The sequence below is a fragment of the Leptinotarsa decemlineata genome, unplaced genomic scaffold, assembly GCF_025532065.1.
Source record: "Leptinotarsa decemlineata unplaced genomic scaffold, Ldec_3_MD MMD2_tig00000008_RagTag_RagTag, whole genome shotgun sequence".
In the NCBI taxonomy this organism is placed as follows: Eukaryota; Metazoa; Arthropoda; class Insecta; order Coleoptera; family Chrysomelidae; genus Leptinotarsa; species Leptinotarsa decemlineata.
The window spans coordinates 8,016,973-8,044,214 of record NW_027412537.1 but is presented as its reverse complement, the minus strand read 5'-3'; the positions used below and the strand labels follow the sequence as shown (position 1 = coordinate 8,044,214).

The 27,242-nt window shown below is 36.6% G+C and overlaps 1 protein-coding gene across 2 annotated transcripts in view; it reads left to right on the top strand.

Moving 5' to 3' along the window:
- LOC111511634 (MFS-type transporter SLC18B1) overlaps window positions 1–27,242 on the top strand; it is a 92,721-nt gene that overhangs the window by 53,265 nt on the left and 12,214 nt on the right. For both annotated transcript variants that reach the window (XM_074170968.1, XM_074170969.1), the window contains exons 4-8: window positions 11,247–11,394; window positions 16,135–16,203; window positions 16,262–16,352; window positions 17,257–17,396; window positions 24,803–24,999. In XM_074170968.1, coding sequence (XP_074027069.1) covers window positions 11,247–11,394; window positions 16,135–16,203; window positions 16,262–16,352; window positions 17,257–17,396; window positions 24,803–24,999 — 645 coding nt within the window. The remainder of the gene's footprint in view (window positions 1–11,246; window positions 11,395–16,134; window positions 16,204–16,261; window positions 16,353–17,256; window positions 17,397–24,802; window positions 25,000–27,242) is intronic.

Below are 27,242 nucleotides of genomic sequence, written 5' to 3'. Positions count from 1 at the left end.
CGATTGTCATTGGGAGGCCTGCAACGGTACGAACAGTTCAAATTGAAGAAGCTGTTTTAAATGAGATTGAAGTAAATCCTCATACCAGTACTCGGAAAATAGCCGAAGAACTGAATATTACCCATGTCACAGTGTGGCAGATTTTAAGAGCCCAGCAGCTGTATCCCTATCACATGCAATGTGTGCAAGCTCTATTGTCCCAGAGATTTGCCTGAAAGACTAGCATTTTCTAATTGGTTACGCGGTAAAATAAGACGAAATCCAGGTTTCCTAAGTCGAATATTGTTTACAGATGGAGCTTGTTTTTCTCGCAATTCAATTATTAACTTCCACAACAATCACATTTGGACCGAAAACAATCCACATGCCTTGATAGAAAACAATTTTCAAGAACACTTTTCTTTTAATATTTGGGTTGGAATTGTCGGTGACCATCTCACTGGGTCTCACTTCCTTCCACCTAGAGTTAATGGAGAAGAATACCGAATGTTTTTAGAATTTTTTTTACCTGGACTTTTAGAAGAAATTCCAGACACGGAAAGATTCCGTATGTGGTACATGCACGATGGTGCTCCACCACACTTTAGTGTAGTGGCACGGCGATTTTTGGATGAAAATCACCATAATTGCTGGATTGGGAGAGCAGGCCCACACCCATGGCCACCTCGCTCGCCCGAAAAAAATCCCTTGGATTATTTTCTCTGGGAACACCTTGAAGCGTTGGTATACAAAACTGCTATTCAAAGTGAAGAGGATTTACGGAATAAAATCATTAATTCATGTGACATAATAAAAAATACGCCAGGTATTTTCAGAAGAGTGCGAAATTCAGTGATGCGGCGGCTAGACGGTTGTATTGAAGCCGAAGGAGGCCATTTCCAACACTTTATTTAGTCCAATTTGTTAGTCTAGATACTAATGTTATTTGATATTGTTGTTATTGTTACATAATTAGTAATGAAGAATTGTAAAAATAATAATTTCCAAAAGAAACATTTGATTCCACATATTATTCCTTGTGAGGTCCAGGGATATGCAATTTGGTCGACTTTTTTTTCTTCAAACCTAAGCAAGATACGAAAAAAATTCAAGAGACAAAAAAGTTGTATTTCTAATTGTCTAATCCAAAGAAATCATAAAAATTGCACAAAATTCAGTGGCGTACATTTTTAAGTGAAAAATATTCGTTCAAATCCCGCTCGCGACACCACTGGACTTAATAAATTGAATCACGTTTGGGCTCCTTAATGTTGTAAATACCATTGCCAAATTACAACAAAATTAGGTGAAGGATATTTAAGATATTTACGAATAACTTTTTTTTCATTTTTATTTTAACACCCTGTATCTTGAGAACGAAGGATTTGCGGACCCATGTTTATATGAACATTTCGTCCTGTAATTACCTAAAGAATCGTTTGTTGAATTTATGGTACATACTTAATCAACACCCTGTATAGTCAGTGAGCATACTTAATAACTGGCTATAAATCAAATCATCTAAAGGAACAATTCGTTCAGGCCAGTCTCAACTCCCTACTCTGTAGGCTAATGGACTGATACCTATCAGAAAACAACTACTCCCTTGGCTAATACCACGAAGGGCGTTGGGTTATATCCGACAAGTGTCAATGCAATATTTTTCACTCAAGTTATTCCTGCACATGCTGTTGGCAATAGATTTTCTATTGCTGGGGCAATAGATTTTCCATTATTAGAACACACTTGCAGACCGGTTTCGGACTGTTTGGCCACTCGTCAGTGCAAGGTAGTGTCTATCATCAACATAACAACAATTATCGGAAATCATCTACTTTATCTGATGATAAACAATACCTTGCACTGACGAGTGGCCAAACAGCCTGATACTGGTCTACAAGTGAGTTCCAAAATTTGAAAATCTATTGCGGCAATTGTATCACCAACAGCACGTGCAGGAATAACTTCGGTGAAGAATCCTGCACTGACACCTGTCGGATATAATCCTTCCTGGTATTAGCCAGGGGAGTAGTTGTTTTCTGATAGGTGTCAGTCCATTAACCGACAGTGCAGGGAGTTGAAACTGGCCTGAACAAATTGTTTATTTAGATGATTTGACAGGAAAGGATCATTTTGGTTGTACAAAATCAAAGAAAACAGACCTCGAAACGTGACAATATCTTTCGATCGTTCAATACGTGATTTACCCACTTGTTGACCTTTCCAATACGTTTTAAACCATCAAAAACCGCATATTTTGCCATCCCACGCCCGTTTGTGATGGCTCACTCTCCTCGTACTGTAGGTCGACCACTTCGGGGCTCGTCTTCGAGGTTAAAATCTCCGGAACGAAATTTCGCAAACCGACGTCGAACAGTGCGTTCATTAACATTATCATTACCAAATGCCTGGTTAATTTTTCGGTCTGTTTCGGCAACGCTTTGGTTCAATTTGAATTCATAGAGAAAAAGTGTCGGTAAATCGTTTAACGAAATCATATACAGTGCTTTTCTTTATTGTCCCCCCTTTCATATTTTGAATGGTTCAACTCAAAAATTGAAATTTGGGATAATGAAATTAATGCATGAATACTTTATTTTGAATTGAAATTGACAGATGAAACTTTCAAGATGGCGACTGAGCGCTATCTGGGAAAAAAATTAAATGAAAAGGGGGGTCTTCATAACCCTAGAATATAATGTCTATATATTCAACTACTACAAAATGGCGGAACTTTTAAAAATTGCCTGAATACATTAACATTTAACTACATAATATGAGATAATGAACTTGAGGTCAATTCAGAAGATGCTCGAAATGGTTGCCTTGAACTTCTTGACATACGAACAGCTTATCCGATATTTCACGTTGAACATTTTCGAATACAGTAACGTCAATACCTCTACAAATATTCATTATTCTCTGCCGTTTATCCAATATTGAAGTAGGTTCAGTTTCGTACAAATAGCCTCAAAGATGTCAAATCTGGCGAGCGGGCTGGCCATTCTGTAGGACGGCTAATCCAACGACCGGAAAAAGTTGTATCCAAATAGTTTTCTACTTGTCTGGAGTAATGTGGTGGTGCTCCATCTTGTTGGAATACAATATCCATACTGAATTAATTAGGATTCGCTTCGACGGTTTTCTAATATTCCTGCCCAAACTTTAATTTATTCTGGATATTGGGTATGTGTTTCCCGGAAAACGTGAGGGTTGGTGTCACTCCAATAACGGCGGCAATTTTGTCTGTGAACATTGCCTTTTGAAAAGAATGCGTATTCGTCACTGAAACAAATATTGTGGAGATAGGTAGGATGCTTTGCAATGGCCTCCGTCATTATTAAGCAGAATTCTGTTCTTCGATCAGGGTTATCTTCAGTTAATTGGTGTACCATTTTAATTTTGTATGGATGATACCTATTTCTCTTCAAAAGTCTCCTAACAGTAGAAGGAGACCCTTCACAAAGATTCGTGACGGAATAAGTAGACTGTTCAGGATTTACTACCACCTCACTAATTATTTGCACTTGCTATTCTTCCGGTATGGACGGATGACCTGTGGGCTTTTTGTTATGTACACTACCGGTAGTTGTGAATTTGGATACAGGTTCTCTCAAATATTTTCGTCAGATAGGACGATTCGGAAACCGTTCATTGAAAATCATTTTGGTCTCGCGAAAGTTACATGTCGCACCGTAAATAAAAATCGCATCAATGTTTTCTTCCAGTGAACGATATTTGACCATTTCAGAGATTGTTGACGTGGTACCTTTCTACTAGTAAAACCGAAAACTAAATGAGAATATTTTAACTAAACAATGATGTTCATTGTCGTACTGACATGTTTTTGTCGTTTTTATAAACAAAAAAATAACTAAACAAACCGTATCTGGTTGTTGGAATTGCCACGTCATGGCAGATAAAAAGGAATATTTCCAGAAATATCGATATCAATGAGTTAGTCTTCAGGAAATTATTAAATGTCCCGCCATTTTGTAGTAGGTAAGATATTGACTTCATATCCTAGGGTTGTGAAGTATTCGCCAGGAGCTTCAAAATTATGTGTCACAAGACCCCCATTTTCATTTAATTTTTTTTCCAGATGGCGCCCAGTCGCCATCTTGAAAGTTTCATCTGTCAATTTCACTTCAAAATAAAGTAGATATTCATGCATTAATTTTATTGTCCTAAATTTCAATTTTTTGAGTTGATTCGTTCAAAAATAAAAGGGGAGGTGCATTAAAGAAATGCACTGTAGTAATAAGCTGAAAAGAGGCAGAAAATAAAAATTCGGAAATAGTGAACCTCATCAATGTATAAAGTACATAATTCTCTATTGACCAGTATATACACAGTAGAATAAATATTTATTGAGATATGGAGCTACTAAACACATGACATTAAAACAGACAATATTTTTCAAACAACCTAATAAGTATTAACATATTAACGGACAGGATTCAGGATTGATGCGGTTAATCTTCAAGTGATGTCTGGGGCTACGGATCGCATTGACTGACCTTCTGCCTCTGGTTCATCAAACCCAGGTAATAAAAGTTTCGACAAAGCAAGGCAAATATTCGATAACAAATAAGCCTTGAAAGTAACTCGACAATTATTGTAATATAGAAAATAATTTAGCATATTCGGTGATTACTTATCTGGAAGTACAAGGTTTGTGTTTACATGCATAAATCTTTATTCAATTATTTTCCTGAAAACGTTTTTATTAATTAGGAATTACTGGTGGCTGAGGTCGAAGAAGATTATTTAGATATAATTTCATTGATTTGCGATTCACCATGTCAACAAACATAAAACTGGAAATTATAATTTAGTAAATAACTATATGTTCACCCAAAGGTAAAAATTCCAAATGAACGATTGAATTTTTTCGCTCATTTGGAAAAATAATTTAAGCACTTTTTTGTATCTTCGCTTTATATACGTCTTCTTTATGAAAATGTTTATGTCCTTTATATACTAGTGACATGACGACATCATTTGTTTTTTCCGCTGCATTATCATCCAGTAGTAGTACTAGCTTTTATCAGGCCTATCCAAAAACAAATGTCAAAATAAATAGTGAAAAAGGTGACAAAGCGTGATGTATCTACAAAAGAAAATGAATTGTTTTAGCAAAAAGGTATTTTCTCCAGTTAAAAATGCAGTAGACTAATGAAGACAAGCGACCAAAGACAAGCACTACATGGAGATTCAAATCCAATGTGAGTTCACAAACACTAAAGTTCGAGGTGTACCGAGTTGAACCTCAAAACAATGACCAGCCACAGTCCGTCGCGTTTTTCTGATATAATAATAATGATGTGTCTTTATTCTGTCAATCTAGGATACATATAGATTTTTTTACATTTGGAGCATTAATGATCCTAGGGCTGATGTCAAAGGCGAAATTCAAATCAATAATTCAAAATTACTGATTTGTTCTACCACTTAACCTCACACAAGTTTAACATTATGGAATATGCCAGTAATACATAATTTGAAAAAAAACAATAATAGGGACTCTTAACAACTTAGGGATCTGAAATGTATTATTTGGTTTATTGCTTCAACAAAACATTCTTATAGTAGTACTTAAAACTAATCACATTCATTTTTTAATTTAATTTGTACACTTAGCCAATTTGGTAACTGAAAAACCGTTTAAAGAATTCATGATGGTGAAATGGTGGTGTTAAAATACCTTCAAATGGAATATTGTATGAACATCGGTTGGAAATGAATTTTTTTCAAATCGGAATCTTCCTTATGATTATTCTGTGAAATAAGCACGCTGCATGCAACCGCCTACGCATTGCCATATTTAACCAACCCGTTTCAACCAATTTATTCGAAATACTTTCCCCCCTTCGAACCCCATGAATGAGACGTAAACATGAATTCTGAATCTTGTGGATTTTTTGCTCATATGCTTTCGTTAAGCAGGGACCACCGTACACTGAATCAGCAAAACTCAGCGTAGACAAAACTGAACTATCACATATCATTATTTCTGTTGCTTTTGTAAGAAAATTTCTATTTCCATAAATAATCTTAATAGTTCCATAAGCCTTTTAAATAACTTTTTTTACGTGTGTTTCGAATCTTAAAATAATTTCGAGAATAAGTCCCAGACTTTTCGCTTGATCTACAATGGACAGGTCCTTGTCAAGTATTTTTATTTTTATTTTGTCTTCAATCTTCTCCTTGACATTTTTTGGCCCAAATATCAAAACATTTGACTTGGGTTGTTAACTAGACAATGATCAGTTGCAGTTTCAATAAAATTATTGATGTCTTTATCAACTTGTGCACAAGTCTTATCAATGTCTTCAGGTTTGAAAGATATATAGATATGTGTGTCGTCTGCCTATAAATGAGAAGAACAATGTCCAAGGGAGTTAACGAGCTGGCTGGTATAAATAGATAAGAGTAGTGGACCTAGGATTGAACCTTGTGGCACTCCTGACTTCAATTCTAGAAAATTCGACTTATTGGCTGCTACTGTCACACTCTGATATCTCCCCCTCAAATAATAATTGAAGAATTCAACACTATCTGCAGATATTCTCCTATATGATGCAAAATTGACATTAGTAGGTCATAGTTCATAGTGGCAAATGCCCTACTAATATCAAGAAGTATCAGGGCTGTACATAAACCTTTATCTGAAGCTGAGAAAATATTATCGGCTATATGTAGCAAGGCGGTAGTGCAACTACGTCCTCTTCTATATCCAGATTGTGTCGCCGGTAAAATTGATTTTTCATTCAGGTAATTCGTCAGCTGATGATTAACAATTTTTTCCAACACTTTTGACATCGTGGGTAAAATGCTTATTGCACGAAGCTCCTTCAGTTCTTGAATTAGTAGTTTTTGGTAGTGGTAATATTAGATCCTTCTTCCAATTTGAAGGAAACACATTATTGGTGAGACAGTATTTGATGATATGGGTGAAATAAGGAAGAATTACTGGACAGCATAGAAGAATCATTTTGATATTCAAACCATCATATACAATTGCATTGGTTTTTATTTGACAAAGAGTTTGGGATACCAAAGACTGGTCAACTGGGGATAGTTTAAAGTTGGTGAAACCAAATGTGCCAAGTCACTTAAACATCTTCCGTGGAAGTATCTATGAAAGAGAGTCCAGACTATCAAGGTTGCAAGTGATGTTCAGGCGGATGGCTCTTTTATAGATGGAATCTAGCAGCTTCAGGGTAAGCTCAGGGGCGGAGCTTCATACACGAGAACAATACTCCAAAGAAGGTCTGATCTGAGCTTTATAAAGCATCAAAATTTTTCGAGGTGTGTACAGTTTTCTTGTTTGGAACAGTGTTACAAGCTTCTGAGAAGCTGCTTTTACAATTCTAGCGACATGATTGTGCCAAAACATATTGGTGTCTATTTCAATCCCCAACAAACTTATCGAAGTAGAATTGTCTGACCTGACATTGTTATATTCGGTTCGAATTTTTTTGGGGAAAACTGATGCCACGATTTTTGTGGCATTGAATTGAACCTGATTACTTTCACCCCGATTCGAAATTACTTACTTCCAGATCCTCAGTAAGATATGCAACCTCCTGTTGCCGATGAGGATGTGCAAGGGGGGGTTGGAGACAATATAGGTCCCTGAGGAACACCAGCGGCCACTTGCACAGAACGTTCTTTCAGGAAGCTGTAGTGCCATACACAAAAATGATACGACAAGCCATATCATCAAAGATGGCCAGCAAACCCTCATGCCACACATGGTCAAAGGCCTTAGAAATATCTAGCGCAACAACTTTTGACTCTCCATGCTTCTCAATTGCGTTATTGATGATGAATTATAAAGTATTGGAGGAAAAATATATGACTTGATGAAAGGATCTGGAAGAATGCAGCAACAGTAAATATCACGTCAAGAGAGGTAATATATGGAGTGCCACAGCCATTTGTTTTTGGTGTAGTACTCTTCACCTCAAATATCAATAGTTTTTTGAAAATGGACACTTAAGAAATAACAATCAGTTTTGCAGATGACACTGTTATTCTTTACCAAAGAAATACATGGTCTTCACGGATATGGAAGAGAGAATCAGGTCTTGAAACAATAGTTTCAATTCAATAAACTAACCTTAAATATAGAGGAAACAAGGTACACGCTACTTACCTCAAATACATATGACATCTGTCACACCTGGGAGATGAAGATCTCACAGCTCCAGAAATCCAAATTAGTAAAATATGGGAAAATAATGATAGATCGACACTTACGATGGGATGTTCAAATTGGAAATATATTCAGATGTGAATCACTTGAAAACTTTTTTTTCAAACGATTTGAGAGAAAAAGTTCATTTCCAAGTGATGAACTATTCGAATTAGGTCAAGCCTTCGACGTAAGAGATGTTTATTCACTTAATGAAGAATAAGAATAAAATTGAAAGTCGTCAACCACACTTATGGTACGAGATACAAGCAAACATGTATAGAAGTGTCAAAACGGAACAAAATTGTATATCAACACAACTTCTAATTTGTAAGTTCCAAATTTTTCAAAGGCTAACCTGAAATCTGAAAAAAATTAAAAAATATAATACTGTACTATAACAATTTTCAATTGAAGGTGTTTCATTAGCAACGTCGCACTTGAAGTGACCAACGGATAATCCTCTCACCAACTCTGCAGAGGAGTACCAAAATAATATTTTCAATTATTTAAACACAGGTATTTACGTAAAAATTGTCATAGTAGGTGGTGCTACCTGGTGTCAATGGTAAAACTGATTACATTTTCTTATTATGCCTAATACAGTACTTAAAAAAAAAAACAGAAAAAATTACAATTTGGTCGAAAACAGTGTCTACCATCCTGTCCAATCTCCATATTTTCTATTCTTCCTTGATCACATGGGCTACAGCAATAGCCTAATCTTCTTTCCGTATCCGTTCCATTGCGAGTTCTAATAAACGTTGGACATCAGAAATTGTATATGTCACGTTTTCACGAGCTACGTAACCCTTAATTTGAGTCCAGAATAATTATATCGGGTTTGACTCGCAATGGTAAGGAAGAAGTCTCAAAATGGTGATGCATTCAGCACGAGCTATTGTATCCACCACACGTTGGCAATATCTGTCACGATGCTGTTTAATGACACTCATAAGCTCGGCCTTAACCATGCCCTCGGAAAATGGAACTCCTTTTTGTCCTAACCAACTCTGCATGTTTGCTTTTCTGGTGGTCATAGTTGGCAGCTGTTCTACTAATCGGCTGTGATAAGAAGCGTTATCCATTACTATTGCCGACTTGTGAAAGAAGGGATTCAAACCATCCTTCAAGGTGTTGGGCGTCCAGGTCTTTGTGATAATCCCCCGTTTTTTTTGATAAAAAAATTAGTGCACTATCGTCTAAAAATCCACTCTCTCTACCTATATGGGCGACAATTAGTCGTTGCCCTTTACCCGTTGGTCCGCGTAATCCTGTCGATAAACCGTCCACAAATACTTGACGATAACTGGTATCTTGCCAGATCTTAGATACTGTATGACCAGCATTCACCCACGTTTCGTCCAGATGATAAATCTTTTTGTAAGCAGAACGCATTTTTCTAGTAGAGCGAAAATATCTCCATCGCCATGAGACTATATCTGCTCTTTATATTAAGACAGATTTACGAGATCGTTTGGCATATATAAATTTTAAATCTTATTTTATTATTTTCCTTAACTTCTCTTTGCTCATTTTTGGAATGAGATCATTATCCATTCCCTTTGTCCTAATGGATTCGAGGGTTGGCGCTTTATTCCCAAAAAAGAAAGAATGAATGGTTTAGCGTACAAAATTTTTCTGGTACTCGTCCAATTCAATTTTTATTCTGTCACGACAATGTACTTTTGGAGCTTGCACAATCCCAGTCACCTTTTTTTACGTAAAATGCGTTCAATTGTCGACACGGATATTTCCGTTAAAAATGAACACTGGGCTGCAGCTTCCACTGTACGGAGTGTATTTTTTTAATTTTCGTACACTCTACAGACCATCTGTTTTTCTTCTATCGACATAAACTTCCGCTTTCTTTGTACATTACTTGGACCTGCTACGGCATCCATCTTAATACCATAAAAATAATAAAATTCAATGATATTATTCAGCTATTCGTCAGTTGTTTACTTACCTCAAAAACTATTTTAAAGTTGATGTATTTTGAAAAACACTTTATTGTGAGATTTTCACTAGAACAGATTAACAAATCCACAACACGTGTTTTGCTGCACAGTAGCTTTTTCAAGCGTGTTCAGTAACAAACTGAATTCTACATACATCGTGATTTATGTATACTTTTTGAAATATTACTATCTACCTAGAAACTAATAATATTCTAGCAACTAATCAATGACAGTTATACCTGAGTTTAACGAACATTTATACCTGAGTTTAATGACTAGGTCAACTAATTATCTCACAATAAAGTGTGAATGTGATGAAAATATATGATAATGTATTTTGAAAAACAAGTATCGGCCAACACTATCTCATATTTTAAAGTTAATGAATATAACAGTATATTTAATAAATATAATGAAATATTTTTAATAAATACAAAACAAAGTCTCCTTCACAAGAAACAGAACACACTACGCCTATGAAGATAAGGATGCTTGATAATGAAGATACCGAATGACTAGTTATGACATTTTAAGGACGCAATTATAATAGACCTGCGAAGTGTTCATCAGTTTACCGATGTTTCAAAGTATTTAACGAATTGGTTCACCTGTTCGCTCGTACATCCTATCGATATGCAGAAGCTATCTTGTTACAAGGGACAAATTTTGTGGAAATATCTTACTTTTCAATTATTTACAATGGCGATGCATAGACAATAAAAAATTACCCTGGTAAGAATTTAGGTCTAACAATTAACATTGTTGCCGTTAGCTCTCATTTCAATTTGTATATGAGTTACCGTCAATTGAAAATTGTTTTAGTATATCGAGCTGAAAATTCAACCTTGGATACTGAACACTGACAGGTTGATTATTAGTGACATAATGAGCAATCAGTCCACGTAAAAACCATTTGAAAGAATGAAATGTCAAATATTATCCAGAAAGAATTTTATGTTCTTCAAGTTTTTTCAATTCTGACCTCAAAAATAATTTTACATGCAAAAGGTCACAGATTAATTTCTCTTATTCGCCATGAATTTGTGTTTTGTAAACTAACATCACTTGCCAAAGCTGGTGTACCAATTTTTTATTTTTTGTAGAACCCTCCACTACATTGAAGAATACACCTGGTTTACGGTGGCATCATTCGTTGTGAGGGGAGTTGAAGCTTTAGGAGCTAGTGCATACTCTACGGCAGGATATGTTATAATAGTGAATATTTTCCCTGAGAATGCTGGAACAGTAAGGGTAGGTTTATGATTTTTTATTTTTCACTGTTTACTTTCATATAAAGTGTAAAATAGCCCAACTGACGTTCTCTTTGTTTTTAATGCACTGGACCCACATACTATTTATTTGTTTGAAGGTGGTTGACAATGTTTCATGATGCATTTCATTAGTTCAGACTTTCATTGTCTGGTATGATATAAATTGATTTGAAATAATAATTATAATAATCAAAAAAACTGAAATTACAAAAATACATGTAACAACAAAAAATAAAAAAAATATTAACATGAAATGAAAATTAAAAAATTATTAACAAGAAATGAAAATTACAAATTAAAAGATTCCAAACCAAGTTAATTCACAACGTTTCAACTAGGCATCATCAAAAATGACCTTCAACGGAATGGCTACTCCGAAGTGATGGTGGGACAGGCTTTATCAAGAAGACAGCAAGAGATCCACAAGGAAGATAAGCCGCCACAACCACTTCTTGTACTTCCCTACATCAGAGGATTGTCGGAAAGGATAAGAAGGATTGGGTCCAAGTATAACATCACCTATTTCAGATCTGGGAACACTATCCGTAGCAGCCTCACGAAAACCAGCCCACCCAACGTGGACTGCGATTCCAAGAATTGCATTTACCGGATACCCTGCGAGTGCGGAGAATCATACATCGGTGAAACTAAGAGGCCATTGAAAGTTCGCATTGCCGAGCAGAATAAACACACAGAGCGAGGAGAAACCTAGCAAATCAGGAATAGCAGAGCATGCTTGGACATCAAGTGGGATCAAGCTGAAATCATCCACACACCAGTAACACTGGTTCGGAGAAAATTCAAAGAAGCCGCATATATGTTGTCCAACAGCGCATTTAGCCAAGCTAGCATAGGGATACGCAACATATGGAAACCCCTAATTAAGCGGAACACTACCAACTCCCGCCTAACGGTCAGCTTCCGCAAAAACCGATTACGCGGAGAGAGGGAAGATGGGATAGGTGAAAGCACGAGAGTGACCTATAAATAGTCAGATCTCTGAGGAATGAGTCCAATTATCACCCGAAGACGATTGTGGATACTGACAATCGAAACGTCGTGAATTAACTTGGTTTGAAATCTTCCAATTTGTAATTTTCAGTTCTTATTGATAGTTTTTTTTAAATTTCAATTTCGTGTTAATATTTAATTTTTTGGTTATCACTTGTATTTTATTTCTTTGTAATTTCAGTTTTTTTTGCTTAATATGATTTTTATTTTTTCAGCTAACTTTTTTATTTTTGATTTTTTACAGATTCTTTCAGGGATTTCCAATCAATTTATATCATACTAGACAATGGAAGTCCGGACTAATGAAATATTCTATTTATTATTTATATTATTGACTTTGATACATCTCATAATATCAAACACGAGCGTGGTCTGAATAGTTTCCGACAAAGATACTTTTTTTTCAGATTATCCAATTTGTTTTCAACATAGTCTCCTCTCAAATCTACAAACTTCTTCCAGCGATGTTCACAACTCTGTAATCCCTCGAAATAGTACTCGGAGTTTTCATGTGACCAAAATCTCTGTCCTCCGAGCGCAATTTTTACATGAGGGAACAAAAAGAAGTCGCTTGGGGCTAGATCTGGTGAATAAGGCGGATGGTCAAACAGTTCAAACCGTAATTCGTGGATTTCCGTCATGGCAACTGCTGAGGTGTGAGACGGTGCGTCGTCTTGGTGGAACAAGATTTTTTTCTGCAAATGTAGCCGATTTTCCTTTTTGAAGATAATCGATTGAAATAATTCGATTACTATCCCAAAAACAGTCCCCATCGCTTTCCCAACCGAAAAACAGTTTTTGCAAACCAGTCAAAAATATAGTCCACTGTTTGGACTGTATTTTTCACTTGGATACACCCATAATGGTGTATCCAAGTATCAGATAATATTGCGCCTAAACTGCGCCAACAGAACGTTGGGAATGTTAATTCGAACACGTTTTTGGTCTAACGTGAGGAAACGCGGCACCCAACCAGCAGTTGCTCACCCATGCCTGAATGTTGATTCAATATGTGACAAACACCTTCTTTTCGACATGTTCATAACCTGTACTATCTCTCTCACTTCAATTTGGTGGTTGTCTAGCACCACTTGGTAAACTTTGGCGATTTTCTTCGGTAGTTGCAGTTTTTGGACGTCTTGATGGTCATCGTCAAAAGTTCTCACGACCACATTCAAATTCAGCCGCCACATTTCACTGTGGTAACTGTTGGTGCAGAGTCCCCATTCTCAGAACCCAACTCATCTTTGATTTGCTCAGCCGTATGGCCTTTCTAAAACAAATATTTAATGACCGACTGTCACATAACAAATGCGCGTCCAAAATGGCTGAACTTTTGGTGAGTAACTGTCAGCAGATGATCAACGATTTTCACTAGCTTTTACTAACGATTACTGCTAGTCTCATATTGACATCGGAAACTTTTCAGGCTGCCCTCGTAAGTTTGATTGAATTCAGATGAATGTGTTGAGGTATTTTTTTCATTTGGTAGACTGACTCAAAACCAACCGATCGAGTATGAATATGTAAAAAAACATCCAGTTTTTTGTTTCGAACACTATTCGTTTCGCCAGAAGCTAAAAGCTCCACGACGAATAGGAGAATGTTGATGCATACTTGCACCAAGGTTTGTTTTCTAAAGATAGTTAAATTCAACAAGGCATTCTTGACTCCACCTGATCAGCTAGTTCCAATGAAAACTATGGCAGATCGAAATGGTGCTGTCTGGAATTGGATCACAAATGCTATGTTTTTGGCCTGTAGTTTCAGCAGCGAGAGCTTCAGAAAAAACGGAAAAGGAATCTTGTTTGGTGGTCGATGTCAGAGCTTGGTTTAGTAACGAATCGCCTTTGGGAGTTACGTTAATTTTATTGATATTCGTTGTTTTAGTCTTCTGTCAGTTTCATGAATTTTACATTCGAACCCTATGGATGATTTCCTTTGGGAAACTTGATGTTGCCCAAACCACATTCACAAGGTATCTAGTGGAAGCACGTAATCATTGTAATCGCTGCTCTATGTTTTTAGTAGGGGAGGCCAAGTGGGGATTTTGGGATTTACTAAAGCGCGGCAGATTAATATATAGGAGGATCCCTTGTACCCGGTTAAGTACCTCCACCAAATATGACCCCATATATAAGGCCGCCTGTGAGGGATAAAGAATCAGATTAGTAAAAAAAATTGAGCATCAGAAATTCTCGAGCGCGTCAGATTAAGGTAGGGTGAGTTAATTACCTGCTAAAAAGTGTATATTCCAGTAATCTGACAATTTGAGAGTGACGTAAAGAAAGGGGAGGGCAGCAGAGATGAAAAAAAATAACGTCATTTCGACATTCTCGAGCGTGTCTAATTTTTTTTATTTTGAAGGATATAATTCAAAAATAACGAAAAATATATAATTTGACGATTTCCGCAAGCCGAAATAACAAAAATTCGTCGATAAAGTTTAATGCGTGCAGCTGTGTGATACCTATATTTCCCTCCAAGTTTCTTTTCCTCTATTATCTATTAACTTTTTCTCTATACATAACTTTCTCACTCCGTCCCCACTCTGAATTCTGTTGCCATGACGCTCTCACAGCTGATCACAGAGACTGGTTCGTGATGAAGATGATGATTAATTAATCAATTAATTGATGGATGTAGCCGTTACTACGTGGTAGGAAATAATAATGAAGAAAAGAGAAATTGAACTTTCTATGTTTTTCACCACTTTTATTTATAACTAACACTATTGCAGTTTCCTCCTATAAGGACATTTTCAAACTTATACAATATATAAGTTTGAGAATGTCCTTATAGGACGAAACGGCAGTAGCGTTAGTTACAAATAAAAGTGTTAAAAACCATAGAAAGTTTCATTTCTCTGCTCTTCATTAATGAATCAATTGATTATGAAATATTGAATTTTTTTGAGAATTTTTAAAAATTATTTTCTTATAAATACAAGTATTTTGCCTGAAAAACATACACACATTTATTTGCATGCTATTTCCTGAGCTTTTTAAATAATTGGGTTCAACGAATGAAAAAAAAAATAAATATTTTTTGGTCAGATTGAGCGAATCCCTCTAAATAATCGTCAGATTATGAGTCAGCACGTCTAAAACATAAAAATGAACCATATATATCTTAATCTGACGCGCTTCAGTATTTCAAAATGACGAATTTTTTTTGCACATTATAATAATGGCCGCGAGATTGCGAAATCGTCAGATTATCGAATGAGAGCTTTTTGTTTGTTGCAATTAACACCCCTTAGAAAATCTGACGCGCTCGATTAAATTTTTTTTCTTTTAACTTTTAACCCTTACGTACAACCACCCACATCATGCAAACGATCAGATTAACATACCAACATTTTTAAAAATACGTAGGACATTGATGCTATCAATATCTGACGCGCTCGAGTATGTCCATGCAACAGTATTTTTTACATATTTAAAGGTATATATTACATAACACTTTTTTCTTCTTATCATCCAAGCTTTACAACCTAATATGTCTCAATGACGCTCGAGTTAATCCCCATTTTGCATCATGGGCTCTCCTGCTATTAGATAGTTTGGTCAAAATCGACGTTCTTTGGTTCTCTAGTCCTGTGATATGAGATAGAGACAGAACTGGTTGAGTCAGATTTTTCCCTTTATGGGTCATCAGTGGTCTTTTAGCAATATTCGATACTTGATAGTCAATGATTATTTTATAGGGTATACTAGAGACATTTGTGGGCCTTGGAATGAGTGCTGGGCCAGGAATCGGAGGTCTTTTATATGCGGTGAGAAAAATAACTCGGTTTCATAAATACTTTATAAAAATGACTCTTTTCTAGGAAGGTTGGAGGTTTTGGGTTACCTTTTTACGTGATGGGAATCATAATGATATGTATAACGCCGTTGAATATGTGTTTAGTACCAAAGTGTGAAAGTAAGTACCGCAATTGAAATAAATGTAAATTTTTTTCGAGGCAGTAAAAATTTCATCGTAGTCTATTTCTGTGTAATGCTGCTTTGAACTAAGAAACTTTTCATCTATTGAATTGTTTTGGATCTGTCTTTCAAATTTGTCCACATATGTAAATATCTGAAAAAAAACGTTGTTATATTTCGAAATCAAATGAATCATATTCGAAAAAACTTTTTTGAGAGATTTTCACCAGTTTCACCCTTTTGAGCGAATCTGGATCGCCGTTGACGTCATTCAACAATTCCTGAGCGATGCCCAAGTATCGATTTTTTGGTCAAAATTCAGCAATTTTCGAAAGAACTTCGCTTCCACACGCTTCATGCAGAAACTTTCCGAAAAAAATGCATGGCATGGGCCAACCGATATGTCTCTAATAGTTATTCAACGATTCTCCATTACAATTTTCACTACTTTCTCAACATTTTCATCATTCATGTCGTCACACACATCTTTTCAACCTTCTGTGGAAAACTTGTACCAATGTACAATTTTCTGACTCAGGATACAATCACCATATGCCACTGTCAACATGTCAACTGTTTTTGTGCATTATTTGATCCATTTTTTTCGATAGCAGAAAATCGCCAAAGTAGCAAAACACTTCCAACTTTTCTGCCTCTCACCAACAAACTAAACATGTTAAACAATTCAAACTGTAAACATATATTGGTAACGAGTGCACCAACTTGATCAAAATTGGAAAAAAGCGTTTATCGAATATACGTAGCTCGCAAAATTTGAACATTAACCTTACTTTTTGAACAGTCCACGTTATGTAACTTGATCATACGTAATTGCTATAAAAAATTATATGTATTTTTACGAAATAAGTGAATAGGTAGAATCCACATTGATTTTTTTTCAGAAATTTCTGTCGATAAAAATTCGGGGTCAATAACGAATCTTCTGCAATTACCGCCAGTTATCACGACCTGTTTCATAATGGTCACCGCCTCCATGACGTGGGGATTTTTGGATCCGACATTGGAACCCCACCTAAGAAAGGTAATCTATATTATACATTATAAAAATGAAGGTATGCGTGCCTTTGACCCTTATTTTTCTCTATAGTCCAAACAACACATCTCAGACTGTTGTTATGAAGTGAAAGGGAGTGAAAAATGTGGAGGTTAGAACTAGAAAACATACTACTCTGAAAGGTTCTGGATCGTTCCAAAAATTTCAAATGCGTTCGAGGAATATCAAGAATGTTTTGAAAAATTCTGATTTACGTTCAATATACAGTGCATTTCTTAATGTCCCCCCCTTTTATTTTTTGAACAGGTTAACTCAAAAAATTTAAATTTGGGATAATGGAATCAATGCATGAATACTTTATTTTGAAGTGGAATTGACAGATGAAACTTTCAAGATGGCGACTGGGCGTCATCTGGGAAAAAAATAAATGGAAGAGGGGTCTTCTGACACATCATTTTGAAGCTCCTGACGAATACTTCACAACCCTAGAATATGAAGTAAATATCTTCACCTACTACAAAATGGCGGAACATTTAATAATTTCCTGATGATAAACATTAATATCGATATTTCTAGAAATATTCCTTTTTATCTGCCATATGGCAATTCTAACAACCCAATAAGGTTTGTTTATAAAAACGACAAAAAATGTCAGTACGACAATGAACATCATTGTTCAGTTAGAATATTCTCATTTGGTTTTCGGTTTTACTAGTAGAAATGTACCACGTCAACAATTTCTAAAATGGTCAATTCTCGTCTATCGGAAAAAAATATTGAAGCGATTTTTATTTACGGTACGACGCGTAACTTTCACGAGACCAAAAGGATTTTCAATGAACGTTTTCCCAATCGTCCTATCTGTAGAAAATATTTCAGAGAACCTGTATCCAAATTCACAACTACCGGTATTGTACATAACAAAAAGCCCCCAGGTCATCTGTCCATTCTGGAAGAACATCAAGTGCAAATAATTGCTCAGATGGTAGTAAATCCTGAACAGTCTACTTATTCCGTCGCGAATGTTTGTGAACTGTCTTCTTCTACTGGAGACTTTTGAGGAGGAATAGGTATCATCCATACAAAATTAAAATGGTACACCAATTAACTGAAGATGACCCTAATCGAAGAACAGAATTCTGCGAAATCATGACGGAAACCATTGCAAAGCATCCTACCTATCTCCGCAATATTTGTTTTAGTGACGAATATACATTTTTTTTCTAAACGGCAATGTTCACAGACAAAATTGCCACCGTTATTGGAGTGACACCAACCCTCACGTTTTCCGGGAAACACATACCCAATATCCAGAAAAAATTAACGTTTGGGCAGGAATATTGGGAAACCATATTGTAGGACCCCTATTTATTGATCAAGATTCAACAGGGGAGCTGTATTTGAATATGCTGGAAACTACTGTTGACCTCTCATCGCTGAAATCGTCGAAGCGAATCCTAATTAATTCGGTATGGATATTGTATTCCAACAAGATGGAGCACCACCACATTACTCCAGACAAGTAGAAAACTATTTGGATACTACTTTTCCCGGTCGTTGGATTGGCCGTCGATGTCATACAGAATGGCCAGCCCGCTCGCCAGATTTGACATCTTCCAATTTTTTTTATGAGGCTATTTGAAGCAAAACGTGTACGAAACTGAACCTGCTTCTATATTGGATATACGGCAGAGAATAATGAATATTTGTAGAGATATTGACGTTACTGTATTCGAAAATGTTCGGCGTGAAATATCGGATAGGCAACCATTTCTCATATTATGTAGTTAAATATCAATGTATTCGGCAATTTTTAAAAGTTCCGCCATTTTGTAGTAGTTGAAGATATTGACATCATATTCTAGAGTTATGAAGCATTTGTCAGGAGCTTCAAAAATATGTGTCACAAGGCCCCCTCTACCTGGGCGACGTCCAGTCGCCATCTCGAAAGTTTTATATGTCAATTTCACTTCAAAATAAAGTATTCATGCATTCATTTCATTATCCCCAATTAAATTTTTTGAGTTGACTCGTTCAAAAAATAAAAGGGTGGGCGCATTAAAGAAAAGCACTTTATAGAGTCTTCCAACAGGTATTTCCGATTTATTGAGAATTCATAACGGCCATTTTGTTGAAGCTTCATCTGTCAAATTAGTAGTCATTTATTCAGTGTGTTTTTTCATATCACCATGGACTGATATAGCATTCAACAACACCTGCGAATGATGAAATTGTTTTATCAAAATGGGTGTTTTGTTCGGACAACGTACCGCGCGCTTCGCCAGTTTTACGGTCGCCATTATCACTCTACCGAGAGGGCCATTAGCAATGTGGTCGATAGATTTGGGTATACTGGTCAAGTAAACGATCGAGCAACACGCAAGGTCTGACGAAAACATCGCCGCTGTCTGTGAGAGTCTGCAGGGGAATCCGATGCAGTCGATTTCGGGTTGCTCACAAGAAGTTGGCCTCTCGCAGACCATAACTTGGCGAATTTCGCGTCGTGACTTGAGCTTGCACCCGTACAAAATTTAACTGACCCAGGAACTGAAGGTGAAGAACCATAGACAACGACGTGTGTTCGCTGAATTGACTCTGGAACGGTTTGCAACTGACACCAATTTTTATCGAAAAATCATCTTCAGCGATGAGGTCCATTTCTGAATGAATCGGTAAATGAACACACAAAATTGTCGAATTTGGAATGATACCAATCCACGTGAGATCCAAGAGCGTCCGATGCATCCCGAAAATCTGATTAAGGCTTTCGCGGCCGAGGTTTTCAGTGTCACTGTTTTGAAGGCCGTGGATTTTTAGAATTTCTTCCTGGCGTTTCGCTGGCGAGAGCTATATGCTGCTGGAGAGATTATATATCCGAAGACTGGATATTACGGCTGCGTAACGCGTATTTATGTTGACTCCTCAGGTAGTCTGGTGTGATAATACCTGTACCTGTACCTGGGTAATTGTCAATGAATGTTATTGGCAATTTACCAAATCCTTGTATAAACCTCTGAGCTAGCCACTCGTGCAAGTGAAACGTCAGGAAGACATTTCAAAAGTCCACGGCATTCAAACCCGAGAAATAGTTAAACTGCATCCCGAAAAAGGCACTATTTGGTGTGGATTTTGGGCTGGCGATAAAAGTTTCACTTTTCATTATAATGTCACAAATGACTTGAAAATGATTCGAATGTTCTCAAATAAGAAAATGGTATCGTGGACTATGGTGGTTGCTACTCAATAGCTAGGATGTTAAAACTATCGGGGTGTAAACTGGTTGACTCAAAAAAAATGTGACCGTAGTCACTCTGAAATATTCTGGGTCGTTCCAGAAATTTCAAGTATGTTCTGATGTATATTTTAGTGTACTGTATCACTTGAAATTAGTTCTAGAGCTTCTATTAGAATATTCTGGATCGGTATAAACACCCTTAGAACTTTCTGAAAAGTTCTAGTATTCATTTTGGTATCATGAATGACTTGAAAATAATATCATTCTTTTTAGAACGCTCTTGAGCGCTCTATAAACTTGGAGAATGTTCTCAAAAGTTCATTTGATATCATGCATGAATTGTAAATAATTCAGATGTTCTAGATCTTTCCAAAAATTTTGAAATTTCTTGAACATTGTTTTATATTGAATTTGAGTTATGCGTACCAATATTTCACTCTGTGTCGCTAGGGTGTAAACGGTATGGGAGTAGAGACTGGTCGACTCGGAAAAATGTTTTAGATCGTTCCTGGAATTTCAAGTACGTTGGAAAAATCTCAAGTACATTCTGAAAAACTATGATATATATTTTAGTGAATAAAAGCCCCTTACAGAGACACCGTCTTTAGAATCGATAAGAGACTCAATCCACGAATGTCAAAGGAACACAAACGACTCTTTTCTAGGAGGGCACTTGCAAAACCAAGCTTCGACATCAAATGCCTGACGAAAATCATCCTGAATATTTCATAGCAGTTTCGCAAGCATAGGTAGGTTAGGTCTGAAGTGAATGGGTCTAATTCGACCCTCCACCGTAACCCGCAAGGGTTTATTGTGGCTCACATCTATTCACAATCGGCCAAATAACCCCAGCTTCTTAACGAAGCCGATTAGTTTGTATGGTGAGTGGTCTTTTAGGTCAGATGGTAAGAGTACGGATCTGCCGAACTCTAAGAACCTGATTCGGTTCCCAGCGGGGCAGGCACAAAGTATATGCTCTGCTGTTTCATAATTGTTCAAACAGAGGCGACACACACTGTCTTCCGACAGTCCAAGTCTCTGCATATGATGACTCAAGAAGGTCTCTTTGACATCGTAGTTCATCCCTACTATAGTCCAACAACTGTTTGGTATCAAGCTTCGAAGCGTGGATAAACGTCTTGGAGTGAGCCAATCCTGGAAGATTCTGCCAGAAATCCATAAATCTTCTTGTCATCCAAGTGTTCAATGTTTGTTTGGCAAAGCCCAAAGCTATGCCGATGACAGGTTCTGGTCCAATGAAGTCGCTTGCAGCACCCTCCTTTGCAAGAGAGTCAGTAGCTTCATTATTCGCAAGCATACTCAGGATTGTCCTGTTAAGTCCAGCAATGCATTTTTCACCGTCCGATCAACCTGCTGTGCTCACAGGTTGATGTGACTGAACGAATTGTACTGCAAAAGCTGACCAGAGAATTTGAGAATCGAAACGTTCTATTTGACGAACAATGAGGCTCCAGAAGGGCACACCCCACCAAACTTCAGGCCCTGAGACTTGACGAAAACTCCATTTCAGAGCTGAATTAGAGCAAAATCGTGCAATTTGTTCTGCTAGATATCTCAAACATCCTCGATCGTGTCCGACACGAAGGAATTGTGCACAAAATGCTAGGATTCGGCTTGCCTAGATGCCTGATCCAGTGGATTAGGTCCTATTGGCCGTCAGATATATCCAGGCTAGAGTGCCTCAGGTGCCGTACTTTACTTGAGTAGGTGAAGGTCTTTTAATATGCTGATGATATGGCTCTTTTCGCCTCTTCGATGGGTCGTGAGTTTAAGATTGTCCATGCAACGTGCGATGAAAAAGTACACAGGTTTCTCTGGTCCCGAGACGGGTGGTTTCAGAAAGGGATATCGAATGGCATTCGCGAGTCAACTACTGGGCTCATCACTTCGAGAGCATAACTACCAAAATTCAAATGATGGTAGCAAATTTCCATCCTACAATCAATCAAAAATCCATGCTCAACCTTAAAAATACGGGTTCACTCTACAACACGATGTTCAGGTCTGACATCATGTTTGCTTCAGGTGCAAGCGCACGACCGCTCGCTCTTTCTGATCTTTCCACTTTGAAAATATTGCAATACAAGATACTATTTGCTCCATGGATAGTGCTGAACGAAGCCATCCGCATATTTTTGAATCTCAGCAGTCCATTCAGTCGAGGAATCGGAGAATTTTCGAGTCAGCGGAAACTCATGAATACCCATTAGTTAGGGAAGCTGTAGATTATGCTACAGACGACCCCGTCATTCAGTTGAGTGAAGGCCCCACGTCACCCGTTAATGGTGTCACATCAGTCACATCAGTCAGGGGCAGTTGCATCTAGCCAAACCGGCATAGAGGTCGAGCACCTTCTAATCTCACATTAAGTCAGGTTCCATCCATTGAAAGGGTTATGCACCCAAGTTCCTTTCTGAATTATGTAGCACCACTAATCTAGCACCACTGATGAGACCTGGGGCTGGTCGAAAGAGCGCTGTCTGTTGTAGGATAACGAATGCTTTGTTTTGGGCTATGGATTGAAAATATATTTTGATGGAGCGTATCACTCAAATTTAGTTGCAATGAATCTGGATATTGCTGGACCACTCTGAATTTCGAGAGCTTTCTGAGAGCATGTATTATGGCTATACATGAGAGTTCAAAGCATCCTGACTGCGACTTCAACATCAATAATTTTCCATCTCGTAAATCTTTTGAGTTATAGTTATTTTTATTTCATACACAAATTTCCACATATTATAGGGAAATATAGGATCAAAACAAGAAACAAACAATATATTTTAAGGATAACAGATTTTATTCACAATACACATGAAAAAACATTTACCATACCATTTTTGCAAATGTTGACTTTCGTTCATATATTTCATCGTTTTCCCTCATAAGGAATCAACAATAATCCCTATCATTGCTGCATCCCATCTGCCTTGGTAGCGTTGCTCCATTGTCAGGTCTTGGTGGAACCTTTCCCCTTATTCGTCACTGAAAGCACCCAAATGTTCTGGGAAAAAATTCAAATAGGAGTGCAAGAAATGAATTTTGAGAGACATGCGACATCCCATTCTGCAGTAATTTTCAAGTAGTTCTTCTACAAGTGTTAACGTAATTTTTTACTTTCTTGTTTCCTACAAACTCCGAAAAAATTATTTCAGAAGACATCTACGCAGCTAATTCAACATTACCTAATTTAGGATCAAACTGTTGATCACTTAGTAGTTTTCTAATTTGTGGTCCAACAAATATACCTCCCTTGAGCGTTGCATCACTTAATTTTGGAAAAACCTGTTTAAAATATTCAAACGCATCACCTTCTTTGTCTAATGCTTTTACAAAATGTTTCATTAACCCCAGTTCAATGTGTAATGGAGGTAACAAACGTTTTTGGGATTAACAAGAGGTATATTCTTTACGTTAGCTTGACCTGGAATATACATATTTATCTCTCGGGGGCCATTCTTTTACTTGATAATGGCTTTGTGTTGTCCAACTGTTCCAAAGGCAAAGAAAACAGCAAAACTTGGTAAATCCGCCCTGAAGACCTAGTAATAGTCCTATGACTTTTAGGTCACCACCGTCACCATATATTATAAGTATTATAAGTCAATGCATTTAGAATTAGCGACATACTTTCGTCTGTTTCCTTCATGGCAACTGCATGTGCAAGAGGAACGAGGGTCTTTTGTTACCATTCCGGATAGTCGTCTTGGTTTTGGTCAGGTTGAAGCCTGGCTCCCTTACCCTTTCGGCTGATTTTTGTTACCATTATGAATGAATAAATGAATGAATGAAAATCGTATATTACAAGTTTTACAGTTATTTACAATTTTTGTGTGTGTATGTGTTTGTGTAGGGCCCTGCTATAGGCTTATGCCTCTTCAGGGTGGTTACCATTATGGAACAGAACGGCTTTTAAACTTGTTTCAGACGCTGTGTTGCCAGATTTTAAACAATTTCCACAATTTAGGTGAAAAGCAAATTTGGAAAGTTGTGTTCATTAAATTTTTGTGAAAAAATCATAACTCAGAAATCTTACGTGTTAGCAAATTGTTTCTAACATTTTCGCATTTATGGAGTAAAAATTAACAATGAACTGCCTTTGGCATCACAGTCGTACATTGGCTGTGAACTAGTGTAATAGTAAATTTACACTCTTTGATCAATAATTTTTTTCCAGTTTCAACTGAGTGCAACCAATGTGGGCTTGATATTTCTTATACTATCAGCAACGTACGGAATATCCTGTCCTATCTGCGGCTATTTATCTGACAAGTTGAATTCTTATTGGTGGCTGATGATTGTGGGTTTGTTTGGAAGCTCAGCTACACTTCTGTTTCTTGGACCATCACCTATGCTGAATTTGTTTATAGAAGAGTAAGTATCGATATACTCCAATATCAATAATAATATTCGTGATGATATTGTAAGGAATGATTTTAATTATAAAAATGGTTAAGCCACAGAATTCATATTTCGCACCAAGTCGAAACTTGTGCAAATTTAGGACTACCGAGGTCTTACCTTTTTACGTGTGATTCCTAACACGTGTGATTCCTAACATGTGAATATCAATTTTGACTACAAATTCTCTGGTATCTCCGTTTGAGAACTTGAATATCCATAGTTAATGTCAAACAGGTATGGGTTACTTTTATTGATAAAACATTCTATGGCACTTTGCTTACGTTTTCATCTCCGAGATTATGTAGCTTGTTGTCGAGTTCAATTCAGTGAGATTTCAATAACTCTAGGAGTTTGAATAACGAATAATATAAAGAGGTTTTTCCTTTTGTTTGTAATGCATAATCACACATTATTACACAATCTCAAAATAACCCATCAGCTTCATCGTGATACAAGGCAATGTGATTAACATAAAGTGGTCAATGCTCACCACAACTTTGATCAAGAAAAATATACAGGGTGCTTCCTAACTATGGTACGAAACTTCAGGAGGTAATTCGTTAGGCCATTTTAAAAAAAAATTCTCATGAACATTTGCCCGGAGTCACTTCGTTTCTGAGATACATCGATTTGGTTGAAATTTGCGGTTATTAGAAGTTATTTTGCCGTAACTAGATTGAAATTATTAGATCCACCGGAGTCTCAGTGAGCACCACAGCCAACAATATTGAGGAAAAAGTATGCCACTGACTTGTTGTAGTTTTCTATTTTTTTACATTATTCAACTATTCATCGCTTGTGTTTTCTTCATATCTAGCTTCTTTTCGTGAAAGAAAATTGAAACTACTTTGCATATCAGGAACACTTCCTTTGGAGACCAGCTGATAGTGATAGTGTTGTCATATTCGTGAAAGTCACAGTTGTCAGCAGTGATTCCATTATAAATAATTTTACTAACGCCGAAATGGCTGACATGCACTTTATTTATTGGCTAGCAAATGGAAATGCGGAAAAAGCACGAAGGACAGATATCTTAACAGAGTAATTCCATGTGTTAAAACATTTAGAACGCTACATGCAAGATTAACTGAAACTGAGAGTTTCAATAAAGATGTAATAATAATAATAATAATAATAATAAATGGGCTTTATTCATTGACATACATTGTTTATAAAGAAGAAGTAAATACAAAAATCAATGAAAGGGCGAAGTTCAGCCGTTTCACAACTTAACCTGTGGGATAGCATATTTTATATAGAAATATAAAAATAATTACCTAGTATACATTGGTAAGTGAGTAGTTCATGAATCTTTGTGAGACTAAGAAAAAACAAAGGTTATAAATTCCAAAGTAAATATTAAAAATCTATTAAGCTTGAATAAGGTAATATATAGCAAAACATACACAAAGGTGAGACGAAGGGAAAATCATATGAGCAAGGCATAACATGAATATATTATCTATCCAGAAGAGTTCAGATATGTTTTCAACTTTTTCTTGAAATTATATATGGAGTAGTGTCTAAATTCACTGGGCAGAACATTATATTGTTTGATAGAGTTGTAAATGAAACTACGAGAAAAGCAGGCTGTCGAGTGTTTTGGAATAATAAAAATGTGACGGTTCCGTGTCCTCGAATTATTCCGTGATTTGAAAGTTTTATATCTTTCATAAATATAATTTGGCTTTTTGTAAATGAGGAATTTATGTGTATTGACGAGTAGGTGGAGCTGCCAGGTTTTAGCCTCCTCGAACTTGGGGGATATATGGTCGAATTTTCTCACATCATAAGAAAGACGAATGCAATTCTTTTGTATTTTTTGTAAGCGATTTACATCAGTTTGTATCAAAGCAGGCCCGTAGATTAAATCGCAATATGCTAATCTAGACAATATGCGGGTTTCGCAAAGTTTCAACTTCAATTTGGAAGTCATAATATCTCTACTTTGAAAGAGTTGACGTATACTGTATGAGCTACGACAAAGTGAATTTATATGTTTATGAAATCTCAGATCATTATCTAGCCATAAACCCAAGTTCTTGGTTTCTGTAATTGTTTGTAATAAGTTTTGTCCAAGTTGGATTTCCATTCTTCCTTCAATTCGGGCCAAAAAGTATCAGCTGAGATTTTTCAGAATTCAATTTCAGATTATGGGCTATAGATAGATCCCGTAACTTTTGTAAATCGCTGTTAACTTTTTCCACTGCCAC